The 18,326-nt window shown below is 51.2% G+C and overlaps 1 protein-coding gene across 3 annotated transcripts in view; it reads right to left on the reverse strand.

Moving 5' to 3' along the window:
* VTCN1 (V-set domain containing T cell activation inhibitor 1) overlaps positions 1-6,133 on the reverse strand; it is a 267,404-nt gene extending 261,271 nt beyond the window's left edge. For all 3 annotated transcript variants that reach the window (XM_085620698.1, XM_085620697.1, XM_085620699.1), the window contains exon 1: positions 5,843-6,133. In XM_085620698.1, the coding sequence (XP_085476824.1) occupies positions 5,843-5,874 (32 nt within the window). In that variant the 5' untranslated portion in view covers positions 5,875-6,133. The remainder of the gene's footprint in view (positions 1-5,842) is intronic.
* Between the last annotated feature and the right edge of the window lie 12,193 nt (positions 6,134-18,326).

An 18,326-nucleotide genomic window follows, 5' to 3' on the forward strand; every position in this document is an offset into this window, starting at 1 on the left:
TCGGACCGCTACTTTTAACTTGCCGGTAACTCCCCCCCATTCGAAGGGGACTAGGGCCATCCGGCAGAGGCTCTCGGAATTGTCTGATGAGATGACGGGGCAAAAGGCGTCAGGCAGGATCTGATCCTCGGAAATCAGGTGACAGTGGACCGCCGTGACACTCGCCCCCGTGTCCCGGAGCCCCTCGATGCGGTGACCATTGACCGTCACCTGCTGTCGGTACTTCTTCGTGTTGGCGGGCAGGGGCGTTCCGGGGACCATCTCCCGGCCCCCTAGGGAGACCAAGGCCATGGCGGCTGGTTCCCATTCTTCGGAGTCTTCCATCTCTTCCCCCAGGGCTACCGAGGCCATCTGTCAAGCCGGCGGGGTTGTGGTGGTGGTCCGCTGGTACAGGGGACACTGAGGGTCACTGGCATAGTGTCCGGTCTGCTGGCAGCGAAAACATGTGATCCTCCCTCGGGGTCCCGGCCTCCCTGGTGGCCCGGTGCTGGCCGGAGGCGGAGCTGGAAAGGGCGGAGATTGTCCTCTGGGAGGGCTGAGCGGGGATCCCCCCGGGAGCTCCCTTTGCCGGCCTTGGTTCCCTCCGCCCCTCTGGCGGGGGGTTCCCTGAGTGTGGCGACCGTAGTCTCCCATGGGGCCCCGGGAGGTCTGGGTGTTCACCCACCGGTCAGCCTCGACGGCCAGTTTCCGAGGGTCTGTGAGTTTGCTGTCCAGGAGGTGCTGGCGCAGCTCTACGAAGCAATTAGCGTCCAAGTGTTCCCATGCGATCAGGTCGAACAGCTCCTCAAAGGTGGAGACCTTGCTGCCCTTGATCCATCCGTCCAAGGCCCGGCTGTAAAAGTTCACGTACTCCACCCATGTGGTACCGGGTATCTTTTTGCAGTCTCTAAACCGTTGCCGGTACATTTCAGGGGTGAGCCCATATCTGGTTACCAGGGCCTCTTTCATGTGACTGTAGGAGTTCATCACGGTGGAGGGCAGGTCCAGCAGGGTATCTCTCCCCTCGCTCAGGAACCGGCCCCACAGCCCAGCCCCCCAGTCTTTCTGCGGGACTCGGTGAGAGGTCATGGCGACTTCGTAGGCCTTGAACCATTGCTGAATGTCGTCGTTCTTATAGTACTCTTTCACCACATCTTTGGGGATGTGGACCTTCGGTTCCACGGTGGAGGAGATGGGTTGCGTTTCCGAGGGTCGGGTCTCTGCCCGCTTGGCCTGGAGCTCGATCTCCTTCAGGCTACGTTCGTGCTCTAGTTGGAGTTTCTTTTCTTCGTGTTCTCTCTGTCGTTTTTTCTCGTCGTGTTCTCCTTGTAGGCGTAACTGTTCTACTGCCAGTTTTTTCTCAGCCAGTTTTATCTCTCCTTCGATTTTTAGTTTTGCTAGTTCCAGTTCGTGGTTGCGACTTCTTTCTCGGTCCGCTAGTTCCTCTGGGGATAGGCCCCCCTCGGGGGCGCCGTTCCTCCCTGGGCTGCTTCGTGGTTCGTTGGGGTGCTCTCCTTCTGCTTGTGACCGGGGAGTTTCTGCCTCGACCCAGGTCTTTAATGCCCCCTGGAAGTCTTCTTTCGTGCTTAGTCCGGTGGTAGCGATTCCAAAGTCTTTGCAAAATTGTTTCAGTTCTCGGTGCGTATACGATTCTAACTGGTCCTTTTGAAATGCCGTGCTTGGGTTGGTGCCTGCGGCACCTAGGGAAGTTTCTCCTTCCATTCTTCTTGGTGGTGCGTAAGCCGTCTACTGCACGATCTCTAGGTGTTGGCTCGGATCCCGTCGCCTGCCACCAAATGTTGGAAGGGGTTCCCCGGGGAGGCTGCGGAATGGGTTCCTGACCACCCTGAGGCCCACCCTTCCCAGATTTAGGCCGAGCAAGAGCAGGGAGGCCCTTCCTGGAAGGGTCTCGCACCTAGGATCGCACGCGCTGCGCTTTCTCTCTCTTCGGATAGAGGGACACCACACAGTAGTTCGTTAATAAGCTTTTATCGGTAGTTGTCAGGGATCTTTATGATCCGGCAGGCAGGTGCAGAATTAATGCCGCGAGCGGCAGCGATCTCATGATGATGGGAAAGGGGTAGCGGGACAGTCTTTCAATCAGTGTCTCGGCGAGGTATCCGGCGCACAGCTCTCAATCCTCGAGCTGAGGGGATGTTGCGTCTCTTCAGCAATCTCTGCCGATTCTCTTGGAGGAGTGGGCCGCGAGTCACTCAGCAGGCACCGGAGGGTCGTCGTTCAGGGAGCCGCGACGGCGTCAGCAGGGCTCGGATGGTTCAGCGTTCGGGGAGCCGCGACGGCGTCAGCAGGGCTCAGATGGTTCAGCGTTCGGGGAGCCGCGACGGCGTCAGCAGGGCTCAGATGGTTCAGAATTTGACGAGCCGCGACGGCGTCAGCAGGGCTCAGATGGTTCAGCGTTCGGGGAGCCGCGACGGCGTCAGCAGGGCTCAGATGGTTCAGAATTCGAGGAGCCGCGACGGCGTCAGCAGGGCTCAGATGGTTCAGAGTACGGATAGCGGTTCTTCTGTTCGGTGAGCGATCGAGCCGCGACCAGGTCCGCAGGCTCTCGTCAGTCCAGGTCTTCTCTGCCTCTCGTCCCTTCAGCACCTCTTGTTATACTCCCCCTCCTCTTTGAAGTCCGGAGTCCTCGCGGAGAGGGGTCTCGTGCCTGGGGGGCGAGGTGTCGGGGTTTCCTGTCGCTCAGCCCCTTGATCTGTTCAGATGTGTCCGGGAGGGACCCCAGACGCCCAGCAGGAGAGGCGCCCGCTCGCCGGGGGCCGGGTGGCCGATCGAAACCTCCCTCGGGGAAGAGTCCAGAGGTGTGACAGAGTCGGCGCCTCTCGGTCTGGTTTGGGGGGGGGTTTCGTTCTCCCTCGGTCGGGCATGCGTGTTGGGGATCTGGTCGGCCCTCGGGATGTTGGTCCACGGAGGCCGGAAGGTCGTGCCCAAGGGGTTCGGCGTGTTTGTAGTGTGACTTGCTGGTCGGGAGGGCCCACGCCACGAGGCCGGTCTCACAAGGGCATGTATGTATGTGTGCATGAATGTGCTGGTATTTACACAGCACCAAGCTAGCACAGAAGCAATGGAGCGCTGTACATTACTTGTGGGAATGAGTGACCTTGAGCACAAGCGCTGCTGCTTTGCACGATCAGAATTTAGCGAAATAAAGCCCACATTGACCCAGACACTACACGCCCCTCCCCCGTCGGGTGGTGCCCTCTTTCCCTGGTGCTCAGCTCTGCCCACCTCCGCCCCAACTTCCCAAACAGTGCCAAGCATTTACCGCCCTCACTGCCCTCAGGGCGCGGAGGTCCAGCCATTCACCACCCTCACTGCGCTCACGGGAGGTCCACCCAATCACCACCCTCACTGCCCTCACGGGAGGTCCAGGCATTCACCTCCCTCACTGCCCTCACTGAGGTCCACCCATTCACCTCCCTCACTGTCCTCACGGGAGGTCCAGCCATTCACCTCCCTCACTGCCCTCACGGAGGTCCACCCATTCACCGCCCTCACGGAGGTCCACCCATTCACCGCCCTCACTGCCCTCACGGAGGTCCAGCCATTCACCACCCTCACTGCCCTCAGGGTGCAGAGATCCAGCCATTCACTGCCCTCACGGGATGTCCAGCCAATCACCTCCCTCACTGCCCTCACGGAGGTCCACCCATTCACTGCCCTCACTGCCCTCACGGAGGTCCAGCCACTCACCGCCCTCACTGCTCTCAGGGTGTGGAGGTCCACCCATTTACCACCCTCAATGCCTTCACGGGAGGTTCACCCATTCACCACTCTCACTGCCCTCATGGGAGGTCCAGCCATTCACCGCCCTCACTGCCCTCACGGAAGGTCCACCCATTCACCTACCTCACTGCCCTCACGGAGGTCCAGCTATTCACCGTCCTCACTGCCCTCAGGGTATGGAGGTCCAGCCATTCACCACCCGCACTGCCCTCACTGGAGGCTCAGCCATTTACTGCTCTCACTGCCCTCACTGGAGGCTCAGCCATTCACCGCCCTCACTGCCCTCACTGGAGGCTCAGCACTTCACCGCCCTCACTGCCCTCACTGCCCTCACTGGAGGCTCAGCCATTCACCACCCTCACTGCCCTCACTAGAGGCTCAGCCATTCACCGCCCACACTGCCCTCACTGGAGGCTCAGCCATTCACTGCCCTCACTGCCCTCACGGAGGTCCAGCCATTCAGTGCCCTCACTGCCCTCACGGAGGTCCACCCATTCACCGCCCTCACTGCCCTCACTGGAGGCTCAGCCATTCACCGCCCTCACTGCCCTCACAGAGGTCCAGCCATTCCCCGCCCTCACTGCCCTCATGGAGGTCCACCCATTCACCACACTCACTGCCCTCACTGGAGGCTCAGCCATCCACCGCCCTCACTGCCCTCACTGGAGGCTCAGCCATTCAGCACCCTCACTGCCCTCACGGAGGTCCACCAATTCACCGCCCTCACTGCCCTCACGGGAGCTGCAGTCCTTCACCGCCCTCACTGCCCTCACTGGAGGCTCAGCCATTCACTGACCTCACTGCCCTCACGGAGGTCCACCCATTCAGTGCCCTCACTGCCCTCACTGGAGGCTCAGCCATTCACCGCCCTCACTGCCTTCACTGGAGGCTCAGCCATTCACCGCCCTCACTTCTCTCACTGGAGGCTCAGCCATTCACCGCCCTCACTGGAGGCTCAGCCTTTCAGCGCCCTCACTGCCCTCACGGAGGTCCACCCATTCAGTGCCCTCACTGCCCTCACTGGAGGCTCAGCCATCCACCGCCCTCACTGCCCTCACTGGAGGCTCAGCCATTCACCACCCTCACTGCCCTCACTGCCCTCACTGGAAGCTCCACCATTCAGCACCCTCACTGCCCTCACGGAGGTCCACCAATTCACCACCCGCACTGCCCTCACGGGAGCTGCAGTCCTGCACCGCCCTCACTGCCCTCACTGGAGGCTCAGCCATTCACCGCCCTCACTGCCCTCACTGGAGGCTCAGCCTTTCAGCGCCCTCACTGCCCTCATGGAGGTCCACCCATTCAGTGCCCTCACTGCCCTCACTGGAGGCTCAGCCATTCACTGCCCTCACAGAGGTCCACCCATTCACCACTCGCACTGCCCTCACGGGAGCTGCAGTCCTTCACCGCCCTCACTGCCCTCACGGAAGTCCACCCATTCACCGCCCTCACTGCCCTCACTGGAGGCTCAGCCATTCACCGCCCTCACTGCCCTCACTGGAGGCTCAGCCATTCACCACCCGCACTGCCCTCACGGAGGTCCATCCATTCACCACCCGCACTGCCCTCGCGGGAGCTGCAGTCCTTCACCGCCCTCACTGCCCTCACTGGAGGCTCAGCCATTCACTGACCTCACTGCCCTAACGGTGGTCCACCCATTCAGTGCCCTCACTGGAGGCTCAGCCATTCACCGCCCTCACTGCCCTCACTGGAGGCTCAGCCATTCACCGCCCTCACTGCCCTCACTGGAGGCTCAGCCATTCACCGCCCTCACTGCCCTCACTGGAGGCTTAGCCATTCACCGCCCACACTGCCCTCACTGGAGGCTCAGCCATTCCCCGTCCTCACTGCCCTCATGGAGGTCCACCCATTCACTGCCCTCACTGCCCTCACTGGAGGCTCAGCCATTCACTGACCTCACTGCCCTAACGGAGGTCCACCCATTCAGTGCCCTCACTGGAGGCTCAGCCATTCACTGCCCTCACTAGTTCCCTCACTTCATCCTCCGAGACCTGCCCCTCCGTCGCCCCCACCCCTCGACAGGTGCACAGATATAGGAGGTATGCGCCTCGGCGCCGAGTCACGGCACTTGCTCGGTCTCAGAGCCCCCCCCTCCTACCTCCTGAATATGATTTGTCCAGCGGTGGCCATGCTGCCGAGGTAGCCCAGTCGACAAAGCGCCTGCCGTCCGCCAGGGTGAGGCCCGAAGGGGTCAGAGGTCGAGCTCCTGTATGTCTGTCCCGACAGGAGGACGGTCCCTGTGCCTGGAGCTCGGTGTATGGAACCAGGTGCGGCCGGAGAGACACCTGGAGGATGAGATGCCTCCGCCTGGATGGCCTCAGGGCGCTATACGACACACAGGGCGAGGGTGCGGCCTCAGGGCGCTACCTGACATACCGGCGGGGGGGGGGGGGGGGGGCTGAGGCGCGGCGTCACCCCGGTGAGCACAGCGAGCGGCGGCGGCACATGCCTGAACCAAAGCGAGGCACGAGCCCTTCCATTCCGTCATTCTCACTGTCATGAGTGACAGACACCACCCACTGTCAGTCTTGGCACCACCCCAAAAGGGACAGTGTAACCTGAGCGAGAGGAGCCACCGAGGGCTGCCCCTGCATTGTTGGGCCTCGTGACTGAGGTGCAGCTTGTTGGGTTGTGTCTGCTTGTAGCGCTCACAGGCCCCCGGTCCAGCAGGAGCTTTTTTGAAAGCACTGGACGAGGCCACTGTTCCCCGGGCCCTTCGTTTCTTACATTTTTTTTTATTTCTGAGGGATTTCAATATTCATCTGGACAGGGTGGATGTGGGGATCAGATACACAAGAGGAGCAGAGGGGATAAGAAGTCAGACCGCCCCCCCCTCCACCAAATATAAACACGATCAGGTCTGACCGCCATTGAACAGAAACTCTCGCACTTTCAGGATCTTCGGGGAGTTTTATCTGAAACTTTCAGCTTCCCGGGCCCGTCCAGACTACTGTCCATGAACTGCATGTCCTTACTGCTCAATTTAGGAAGAACATGTCAATACCCACATCATGTACACATTACCCAGTGGTTTCACACCATCACATCCATGTGTCCAACAAGAAATGTGAAGCGAGGCCATAAAGCCCCTCACGTACGCAAACCCCCGGAGCTGCTGGATGGCACTCGCCAGTATGCCCACGGCACTCGCCAGTATGCCCACGGTACTCGCCAGTATGCCCACGGTACTCGCCAGTATGCCCACGGTACTCGCCAGTATGCCCACGGTACTCGCCAGTATGCCCACGGTACTCGCCAGTATGCCCACGGTACTCGCCAGTATGCCCACGTTACCCTCATCGGCTGCTTTCGTGGCCTAAAAAAGGCGCGTGCTTCAAATTCCTCAGACGTGAGAAATCAAAACCGTGAAAAACAAAAATTGCATGACAGCCAGCCCTGAGAATATCCAAGTCACTCAGTGCCCACTGGTCCCCGACAGTGGAAAGAGAACACTTATTCTCGCACTCGCAATGGGGGACTACTCACATACAAGACATCCTTTATTGAGAGTTGTGTGTCCTCAGGTTAAAAAAGGCATGTATATGGCCACTTTCACTCACAGAAGGCAACATGTTTCGTTGCCAAACTTATTTAGGGCAACTTCGTCAGGGCTGGAGGGGAAACCAGTCTCCCCTCATTCCTTTATCACACCGACTCTGTAGTTATTGGCAAAACCACAAAAGAAGAAGAAAGTGCCAATCTTGAACAAACCCTATGTCCATCATACTTCTTCCGTATCCTCTTTTCAACCAAAGAGGACCCTGCACACACTTGTATATTCACCGAGTGGCTGCTGCCGTCCCTCGTACCTGCAGCCCCCTTCCATAAAAGGTCCCGCGCCGAATGGTCGTGCAACAGTCAGTCTCCACCTGTGATCACACATATCTTAGGTGACTCGAGGGCAATTGCATATCTAAACACACGCTGGTTACATGCGTGCCCTGCCTCGCCCAAGATTCACTGCCCCTTTCTTGACAATGAACGAGCTCGAAAAACCTGTGACAAATATGAGGCCAAAAGCTCTCTAAGCCGCCTGTGGACTGATTATAGATCACCCCCTCACTAACGATTCAATTTCTTGCAAAAATCAAGTCCCAATACTTGTAGGCTCGCAGTATCAGCCGGTCCCCCGTTGTTCATGGTGTCACCATGCCTAGACCCCTGCACACCTTAGTACATCATCAGCGCCCTCAATGCTGGCCACTAGTTCTAGTGGGCACCTTGCACCAGTCCAAACAACCCCTTATTGATGATAGGTTTAAAGACAACCTTTATTGAAAGCGATCCTAGTGGTAGCTATGGAGAGCAGCCTCCAGGCTAAGTCTTGAAGGAATGTAAAGCAGCTTGTTTTACCAGTCTATAATCTCTTGAGTGGCTAAATGAAAGACAACCACACCAGGTATATATATAAAATATATGTATTTATTACTAAACACACCCCTCTAGTCCCTTTATGAGGCTAGATGCAAAAGCACATGTTAGACGGACCGGGAGGGTCGGCCGAGGACAAGGGGAGAGGTCTCCGGGGAGAGCCGTCTCCAGCGATCGTACAGATGAATAACTTCCCCCCCACAGATATACACCACACAAGGATAGGATTTAACGTTCTTTATAGGTGATTTCTCAAGGTACGATGAAATGGTACAAGGAGGTCTGGACTCAGGGGTCCCCTCGATTCTAGTCTCTTGGTTTGGGAAAAGGGGGTAGCGGGACAGTCTGGTTACCAATCTGGTAGCTGAGATGGTATGGTGGATAGCTCACAATCCTCGAGCTCGGTGTTCTAGCTTGGACGGGCCGCGGCAGCGCCAGCAGGTCCCAGTGAAGGTGGTCGTTACACGGTCCGCGGCAGCGCCAGCAGGTCCCGATGAAGGTGGTCGTTACACGGTCCGCGGCAGCGCCAGCAGGTCCCGATGAAGGTGGTCGTTACAACGGTCCGCGGCAGCGCCAGCAGGTCCCGACGAGGATGGATGATGCCGAAGGCCGCGGCAGCGCCAGCAGGCAGGACGATATTTCACAAGGCAGGGCTACGGCAGCGCCAGTAGTCCGTCAAGGCTGAGTTCTTCTCGGTGTCTCTCGACTCCAGGATACAACTGCCTTCCTGCTCTGGAGCTGCCCTAGTTATAGGTCTGGCGCCCTTTGATGTCCGGACCCTCGCACTTGGAGGTCGGGGGGTCCGGGATGAGGGAGTCCAGACACCCAGCAGGGGGTGGAGCCAGCGCCTGGGGGAGCTGGAGGGCGATCGGCACCTGGCGGGGGAGAGCCAGACACTTCTTTCTCCCATTGACCTGCCAAGTGGTCCGTTCACCTCCTGGGTGGATGGTGGTGCCGGGATGTCGGGGCCGGGCCAGGTGTGGTAAATATTTCGTTACCGGTACTATTTTTTATGCGGTAAAGTCTATTAAAAATAACTCAGTAAAATGAGAGGCAGAATCCGTGGTATTAGAGGTTTAAAAAGGCTTTATTCCTATACAAAGGAATACAATTTAAATTGTAGGCGTTCTATTCCATCACCACGAAAGTTCAGGAAGGAAGGGCATATATTATTGACAGGTAATCATTTTTATAGAAAAGGCATTACAGTAAAACAGATGCAGTAGGCGTATCAACTGATAAGAAAAATAAACTATGCATGCGTAACTAGAATAGGCGTAACTAGACAACGTCATCATACATGGTGTCATAAGTGGGTGGATCCATAAGAGAATCCTGCAATGTCAGCAGAAATATTTGGCAGAGATGCGTGCGCAGTCGCATGACGTGTGATTGACGTGCAACTAGAGGGAGAAAGGGACTTGACATTTAGCTCTACATGTGGAGACAAAAGTCTGGGGTTATGTCAACCTAATCCCAAATCATATCTAATATCCTATGTTTAAAGAACTGTGTTATCCAAAAAGAGAGGTCTCTTAGGATAGAATCTTATTCTATACTGACTATACTGACTAGTGCGTGTACAAGCGTCTAAGTGTCTACACTAAATGCGAGGGGGTAGGAATATTCCATGGTAACAGGGCTATGAATTACTTGCATGAGGACAGCGAGGCCTGGCCCCTTTGCACGGTAGCTGGAGGAATGTTTACCTAAACTGCTAGACAGGAATGCATCGGATGAGGGGCGGAGGAGATAATCTTGAAGGTGAAATACAGTTCTTGGCAGGCGACGGGCTGGATCAGGCACCGTTAGCCGCGCAGGGAGTGAGACAAAGTTCATGGTCACAGATGCAGGCTCAGACTGGAGCTTTCAGAGGCGGAAGACAGGAAAAGGCTTGATGACAGAATTCGGGCCTACTCGCCTGAATCTGTAAAAATGTGGAAAGTGAACCACATAAAGTCGGTGGCCTTTCATACTTAGAAAAGGAATATCTGACCCATTCATGGTGGATCTGAAAGAGGACATATTTACGGTGGACGCGCATATATTTGCGTCTTCAAAACTGGAGCAGGAGGGAACATACATGTACGTATAGCATGTACATGGAGCCGTTGGGGTCTACGATAGGGGACATAACTGATCACAAAATTCATATTTCCTCATTCCCTCCTTGTCCCCTTCGGACCCTTAGGAGATATCGATCTTCATCAATCCATCGATCTGTTCATATAACATCATTTGTTCTTCTTTCTTCTTCCGGGATCTCGAACGAAAACTTGGATGTGGGATACACGAGGTGGCACACAGGCCACAAATCGCTGGCCCACATTGTAAACATAAGCAGCAACTGAATAGTATGAGAAAGCCAATACCTAGGAAGGAGAGCATTCTCCATCCCCAGGCTGACAACACGCCCCAGAACCAACCGGACCAAGTCCAGGTGCCTGGACTCTGGTGTATCTGGCTTACAATCTTATGAAGGCGGGTTATGGCTTTATATACTGACGGCGAATTTTCTGGTATGAAAATGCAACAACTTGATCCGATGACCCTACAAGCTCCGCCCCTATCGGCTAGGATGACGTCAAGGACAAGACGATTTTGAAGCACAACAATCCGCATAGCAGACTGCTCTTCTGTTAAATTGCCTAAGGCGGAAATAGTTTCGTTCACTACTGCTTCAAGGGTTCTGGTTAATCTACGTATCAGCTTACTATTAGTGACTGTACCTATATAGGGGAAGAAACCTTTATTGAAATCTGTGTATTTTTCCCATGCTGTTTCAGTGTAATCGACAATTGGGAGATCTCTCTGCTGTCTATTGTGTACTAAATGAGTATTTCTATGATAATCAGGAGGAGCTAGGAAAACAGGTGGTAGGAGGAATGCTATGTAACAGGTACCATCCCAATCTAAAGGTAGACGTATATATGCGGTTTGGCCACATATAAAGTAGGAATGACGAGAAGCTCTAAATGTAGACTTGCCTTGATCACTGAATTTTATTACAGTGGTGCATTTACTATGGCCCATGTGTATGGAGCCATTCTTTCTTATACATAGTTCCCCTTTTACTGGGAATACGGACATGGCGGGCAAGATTGGTGTAGCTTCAGATTCAACGTTCAGGATCATGAGGTTAAGTGTAAAATTACCTAATCCATATACTTCATTTTCTAGATCAGTTCCTGTTCTTTTGGGAAGTCCCTCCTTGTTAGGGTAGCAGACTTTAAGCAAAACTAAGTTCAGGTTTCCCCATACCCAGTTGTCTTGATAAACTGCGGAATTCGAATCTAGGGAATTAATCAAACTAAACCATGCTCCACAGGAGCCATTGTGTGTGAACGGATAGGGAAAGAGGGGCAAAACTCCCTTATAGTTCTGATAGGGAGGGAGTCGGCCACATATCCAACAATTTGTCTGGGTTTCGTCGTGATAGTAATGACTTCGACACAATCATGTGCCAATGGATCTGTTCCGCCTACTGGTAACAGTGTGGCAGGATTTAACGTATTACAACGTCTGATTTCTATGTGTGGCTGAAACAATGTTAATTCATAACCGGTGAGTCTTGCTATAGTCAAGTGTTGTGTTTGTGTGCGGTTCAAGAGAACCTCTACTGCATGTGGTACTTGTACTGTCAATTGATGTCCTAACACTATGGCATCGCTTTGTCGGATTGCTAAAGCTGTTGCTGCCACTGATTTTAGGCACGCTGGAAGTGCCTGAGCTACTGGATCTAATGTACTAGAGAAATAAGCACATGGTTTGTGTGATCCTGCTTGTTCCTGAGTGAGTACTGACAAAGCAGTACCTTCGCGTTCTGTAACAAAGAGTGTAAACTGTTTACTGTAACATGGTGTTGCTAGGACAGGTGCTTGACATAAAGCTTTCTTTAAGCTTTCAAAGGCATGTGTATGTTCTGGAGTCCAAGGGAGGACAGTCGATGTGGCTGCCTCCTGTGTTGTCAACTGGATGAGTGGTTTTGCTAGAAATGCATACTGAGGGATCCACTGCCTACAGTATGAAGTGAGGCCTATAAAAGCCCGCACCTCCTTTTGTGTCTTGGGTGGTGGCATGTTAGCAATTAACTGGATGCGATCGGGTGTAAGCTGCCTTCCCTCCTTGGACAGCGAGTGCCCAAGATAAACAACTCGCTGGACACAGAATTGCAGCTTGGAAGGGGACACCTTGTGCCCCTTGTCGGCCAGAAATTTTAAAACCGTCAGTGACGCTTTTTCACATTCATGTTCGCTTCGGGCGGTGATCAGCAGATCATCGACATATTGAAGCAAGGCAGTGTTAACTGGCATGTGAATACTGTCAAGTTCTCGTTTCAGTGCTTGGCTATAGATGCTGGGGCTTTCTGTAAATCCTTGAGGTGCGCGTGTGAATTTAAAACTTCGTCCATTTAAACTAAAACCGAATAAGTATTGACTTTCTGGATCAATTGGGACACTAAAGAAAGCATTCTTGAGATCAATTACAGTGAAAAACGTTGCTTCTGAGTCAATAGCTGTGAGTAATGAGGAGATATCTGGGACCACAGGGTATTGTGGTACAATACATTTATTTAATTCACGCAGATCAATAACCAATCGATATACTGGTGGAGCTTTTGGATCCGTTCTTTTAAGAATCGGAATTATCGGGGAATTACATACATTGGAGTCAGTTTCGACAACCACTCCTTGGGCAATAAGCTCGTCAATGATTTGCAGTAAAGCCACTACAGCATCTGGTGGTAACTTGTATTGTCGCATTCGTGGTAGTACCACTCCTGATTTCAGTGTAACTCGATATGGTGTAATGTGCATGCAACCAACATCAGTGGGGCCTTGTGCCCATAAATGTGTAGGTAAATTCTGCAGTCGGTGATCCATGTCTCTGGATACGTAGTGACCTTTAAAGTCACGTAAAAATAGTCGTATTCCTTCCGGAGAGCAACATATTATGGCTCCTAGAGCTTTCAATGTTTTTATACCTAACAAGTTTTCTGGACATGATTTAGTAAGCAATAAATCTGTAGTACGTGTTAATGGACCTACTGTAAGTGGAAGAGGTTGTGTTACGTCATTAATTATAGGTTTTCCTGAGAATCCAAGGGAAATATTTTGTGAGCCTGAGAGGGGTGCCCCTGGAACTTCACTGCGTCTTATAGTTGTTCTGCTTGCCCCTGTATCAAGTAAAAACTTGCTGTCTTCCCCTAATAGTTCACTATGTACATAAGGTCCCTCTTGGTCTACAGGAACCTCTATAAGGGGTAAGCCAACTTCCCTCTCTAGGCTATCTCATGAGTATCGTTGATAATCAGGATAATCTGTTTGTGCGTACTGATACATTTGTTGTGTTGTTGCTTGAGTTGCAGCGACAGGCTGCGCTTGTGGTGGTGCTACGATCTGTTGTGGAGCTGCCTGTTGCGGAGCTAATTGTTGCGGAGCTAACCTAGGTTGTGCCTGCTGAGGCAGTTGCTGTTGATTCTGATCCTGTCTAGGTGGACGTGGTCTCTCATGTGTTCTACCTGTGGCAATATTATGTTTCAGGACTGGACAATCGTGTATATAATGACCTGGTTGTTTACAGTAGTTGCATGTCCCTTTCGCAGGACTTGCGGAATCACCCTTTTGGTGACTATCGGCCGGAACTGATTGTGCAACAAGCATTTTCATTTTCGTATCTTTCATACGTCTTTGTTCGTGTTCTTGTTCTTCTCTAATTCTATTGTGGTGATATTGTAACATCTGTAGCATCTGTGATGGGGTATTACCTTGCCAGGTACTTTCGAATTTCAATACTCTATTCTTGACTTGTAGCAGAGAATTTTCAACTAATTTTGTCACAAACAGATGTGGATATGACTCACTACTGGCTTTTATACCACTATTTATACTAAAACATTTTTCAAATCGGGAATAGAAATCACTAGTGTCTTCATCTGGTTTTTGTTTACAGGCTGAGATTGCACCCCAGTCTTCCTTTTTCGTAGTTAATAAACGTGGCAGTACCTGTATTAGTAATCCTGCTAGTGCTGTAGTCTTATCCCCAAGCCCTGCTCCTGCAGCTCGGGCCTTTTCTTCGTTTTCTAATGCTGTCCAATCTATCTTTTGGTCTCCCACCTCCCCCATTCCTTTTCTTTGAGTTTCTCATAAACACCGGCTGGTAATAGGACTTTCAATATTTTCATAATGTCGGGGTAGGTATACTCTCCCATTAGTAACATGTCTTTTATCTCACGGTGGAAACCTGCTGGGTCCTTGTCATGGCTGGGTACTACTTTCTTCATTTCTAATAATTCCAGTTTAGTTATAGGCGTGTATACAAACACGCGTGTAAAATTATCACCGGCACCTCTAATTGGGTGCACCTCGCGTAACGGATTCTGTCTATCTATGTGATACATTTTTCTTCCCATAATGGGAACTGGAACGTGTTCTGGGCATACGAAATTTAAATATTGGTTTCGGGATTCTAGAATTTCCTTAATCAAATCAGTACCTGACCCTCTCCATATATTCGTGAGTAGTTCTGTCAATATGTCAGGTAAGGGTCCTGGATCGGAGTGTTGGCCTTTATATAATATAAGGAGGTGTTGAATCATGTATATACTAGCTAGACGCTGTTCATATGGGTCTAGATTCAGAAACGTGTGTGCAAGTACATCGTCATTGTATTCGCCGGGATTGTCAGCCCATTGTACTGCTGACCTGGCTAATTCTTGTTCGTCCATGGAATCGAGCACGTGGTATCCCCTTCGATCTCGGAGTAATTTATCAGCGGCTTGGAATAAGTGTTCAGGGGATTTTGCATTTAGCATAGGGTTTGGAAGATGTCTATTACATTCTGGACGTATTGGACGTATTGGGTCGTTAAAACCTCTGGTATTATTATGGGATCTTCCTCTACCTACATAAGCTATTGTATCTACTTGGTCTGATTCTTGCTCCTCCTCCTCTCTGTTTAGGTCAGCGGCGTCTACCTCCAATCTTTCTTCGTGTATTCGTTCTACTTCTTTGCGGATCTTTCGGTACATAGCTACTATACATAACAGTTTATCATGTCTCCCTTCTGATATATTCTTACCCCAAGTGACAAGTTTTTGCATTTCTTCCGTATTTACCCCTGGCCGGTCTTGATTTCTGATCACACAGTTTATGAGGAAACGTAACAGTTGTCCCTGTACCTCCGCTTTCTGGTACTCCATAGCTCTGCTAATACTTTCAGGACCTCGTCCTGACTGGACAAAGTGATATATATTTTCTAAATGTGTAGCCATACCTGGTAGCTTCGTTAAATATATTGCAGCTCGTCGAATACGTAATGATGACAGCAGCATTTCGTCCCGTTTACCGGGTACAGGATCATATCTACAATCTACTAGAAGTTCCTTGAGCATGTCGGGGGTTGCTAGTTTGGGCGTACGTTGGTGTGCTAATTCTCTAAGGGAAAATTTATCTCCTCTGGGTGGCGTAGAAAAAATGTCTGTCGTACCTCCTATAGCACCGTCTGGGGTGCTGGACGTGAAAGGATTTGTTGAAGGTGAGACAGCAACCGTCGTTGCGGGAAAAGCTGTAGAAACAGATGTGCTTGTCGGAATGTGTGTCGAAGCTTGTTGTTGTGGAGGTACAGACGGAGAATCTTGGCGATGCACATCATCGGCAAGCGGTCTATGTGGTGCGGTATTAGCATACTCGGGAGCTGTGTCATCTAAATAGGAGGAAAGGAAAACATCTTGTGCGGTTCTAGGATGCCCCTTGGGATGTGCTTTTATCGGAAACAATGGAGGTGGCAAGTCTTTTGGTATTTCCGGAGTAGCCTTAGGTAACCCTTCGGCCAGAAGTGGATACATACCGTTCATAAGGGCGTTTCTTTGTCTGTCTATTTGTTCTGATTTTACTCGGGTGCCTTCCTCAAGTAATAGATTTTCTCGGGTTTTATTTGAATTCTCCCTACCTTTCTCTTCCTGTCTGAGCGCTTTTTCTGTATGTCTATATGATTCTTTACGCCATAATTCAATGGCATCTTTTTGTGACTGTCTGGCTTTCTTTTTCCATAATTCTTCTTCTACTCTCATGATGCAATCTGCATCCCAGGTCCCCGCTGCGGGCCATCTCTGACTCTCTGGTAATTCTTTGGTGTAGTCCACCCATAAATCAAGAAATAATACGGCATCTAGGCCATGCTTATGATACATAAAGTACCCTGGAGTGTCCCTCGTTGGGATGGGAACAGCTTCTTCGAGTACTCCTTTTCTAGTTTTGATCTGTCTTAGTTTCGAGAAGAGCGGCATTTTTAGACCTTATTACTAGAACACACTTTATACAAGAAAACACAATAATGAACAGTCATTCACACCACAGTATATAGAACGTATTTAAAACATTTAACACTTAACAGTTTTACGAACAATGATAACTAATAGAAAACTAGTTACTGACATAATACTGACACTAGATAATACTTATTTATCTTATTTATATGCAAAACATATTATATATACTGCTAAACAGTACAGATACACTGCTAAAACAGTGCAGACCGGATTTGTGTACCCAAACCCGTCTTGACCGGCACAGACTATGTGCACGTTAAATGCCTCCCCGGTAATGGTACTCACCGGGTAGCTCGGAACGGAAGGCCTCGGAACGGAACTGAAACTGGACTGGACCGGACTGGACTCGGAACTTCGGAACCTGGCGGGTCTCTGTATACCTCGGATCTTGCTCTCTCAGCTAGGCTCTGGTCGGGATACTTCGCACTTCTCACCGCCTCGTCTGGGTGTTGATCGCAGCCTCAGTCGTCCCCGCTTGGCCGGAGGGAGATACAGGAAATCCTGCGGATACGCGTTTTTTGTCCGTTCAGCTGTGGCAGGAGACCGGGCCTGCAACGCACCGCCGGCGCGTGAGATGAGAAAGTGTCCCTGTTCGGGCGCCAATTTATGTGGTAAATATTTCGTTACCGGTACTATTTTTTATGCGGTAAAGTCTATTAAAAATAACTCAGTAAAATGAGAGGCAGAATCCGTGGTATTAGAGGTTTAAAAAGGCTTTATTCCTATACAAAGGAATACAATTTAAATTGTAGGCGTTCTATTCCATCACCACGAAAGTTCAGGAAGGAAGGGCATATATTATTGACAGGTAATCATTTTTATAGAAAAGGTATTACAGTAAAACAGATGCAGTAGGCGTATCAACTGATAAGAAAAATAAACTATGCATGCGTAACTAGAATAGGCGTAACTAGACAACGTCATCATACATGGTGTCATAAGTGGGTGGATCCATAAGAGAATCCTGCAATGTCAGCAGAAATATTTGGCAGAGATGCGTGCGCAGTCGCATGACGTGTGATTGACGTGCAACTAGAGGGAGAAAGGGACTTGACATTTAGCTCTACATGTGGAGACAAAAGTCTGGGGTTATGTCAACCTAATCCCAAATCATATCTAATATCCTATGTTTAAAGAACTGTGTTATCCAAAAAGAGAGGTCTCTTAGGATAGAATCTTATTCTATACTGACTATACTGACTAGTGCGTGTACAAGCGTCTAAGTGTCTACACTAAATGCGAGGGGGTAGGAATATTCCATGGTAACAGGGCTATGAATTACTTGCATGAGGACAGCGAGGCCTGGCCCCTTTGCACGGTAGCTGGAGGAATGTTTACCTAAACTGCTAGACAGGAATGCATCGGATGAGGGGCGGAGGAGATAATCTTGAAGGTGAAATACAGTTCTTGGCAGGCGACGGGCTGGATCAGGCACCGTTAGCCGCGCAGGGAGTGAGACAAAGTTCATGGTTACAGATGCAGGCTCAGACTGGAGCTTTCAGAGGCGGAAGACAGGAAAAGGCTTGATGACAGAATTCGGGCCTACTCGCCTGAATCTGTAAAAATGTGGAAAGTGAACCACATAAAGTCGGTGGCCTTTCATACTTAGAAAAGGAATATCTGACCCATTCATGGTGGATCTGAAAGAGGACATATTGACGGTGGACGCGCATATATTTGCGTCTTCAAAACTGGAGCAGGAGGGAACATACATGTACGTATAGCATGTACATGGAGCCGTTGGGGTCTACGATAGGGGACATAACTGATCACAAAATTCATATTTCCTCACAGGCCCAGGGTTAGGGTCGAGCTGAGGCCACGTGGCCTCGTGGCGCAGTGTCCAAGATGGCGGCTGATCCGGCCGGGGAGCCGGTAGTGG

Source organism: Triturus cristatus, chromosome 8 (assembly GCF_964204655.1).
Source record: "Triturus cristatus chromosome 8, aTriCri1.1, whole genome shotgun sequence".
NCBI lineage: Eukaryota > Metazoa > Chordata > Amphibia > Caudata > Salamandridae > Triturus > Triturus cristatus.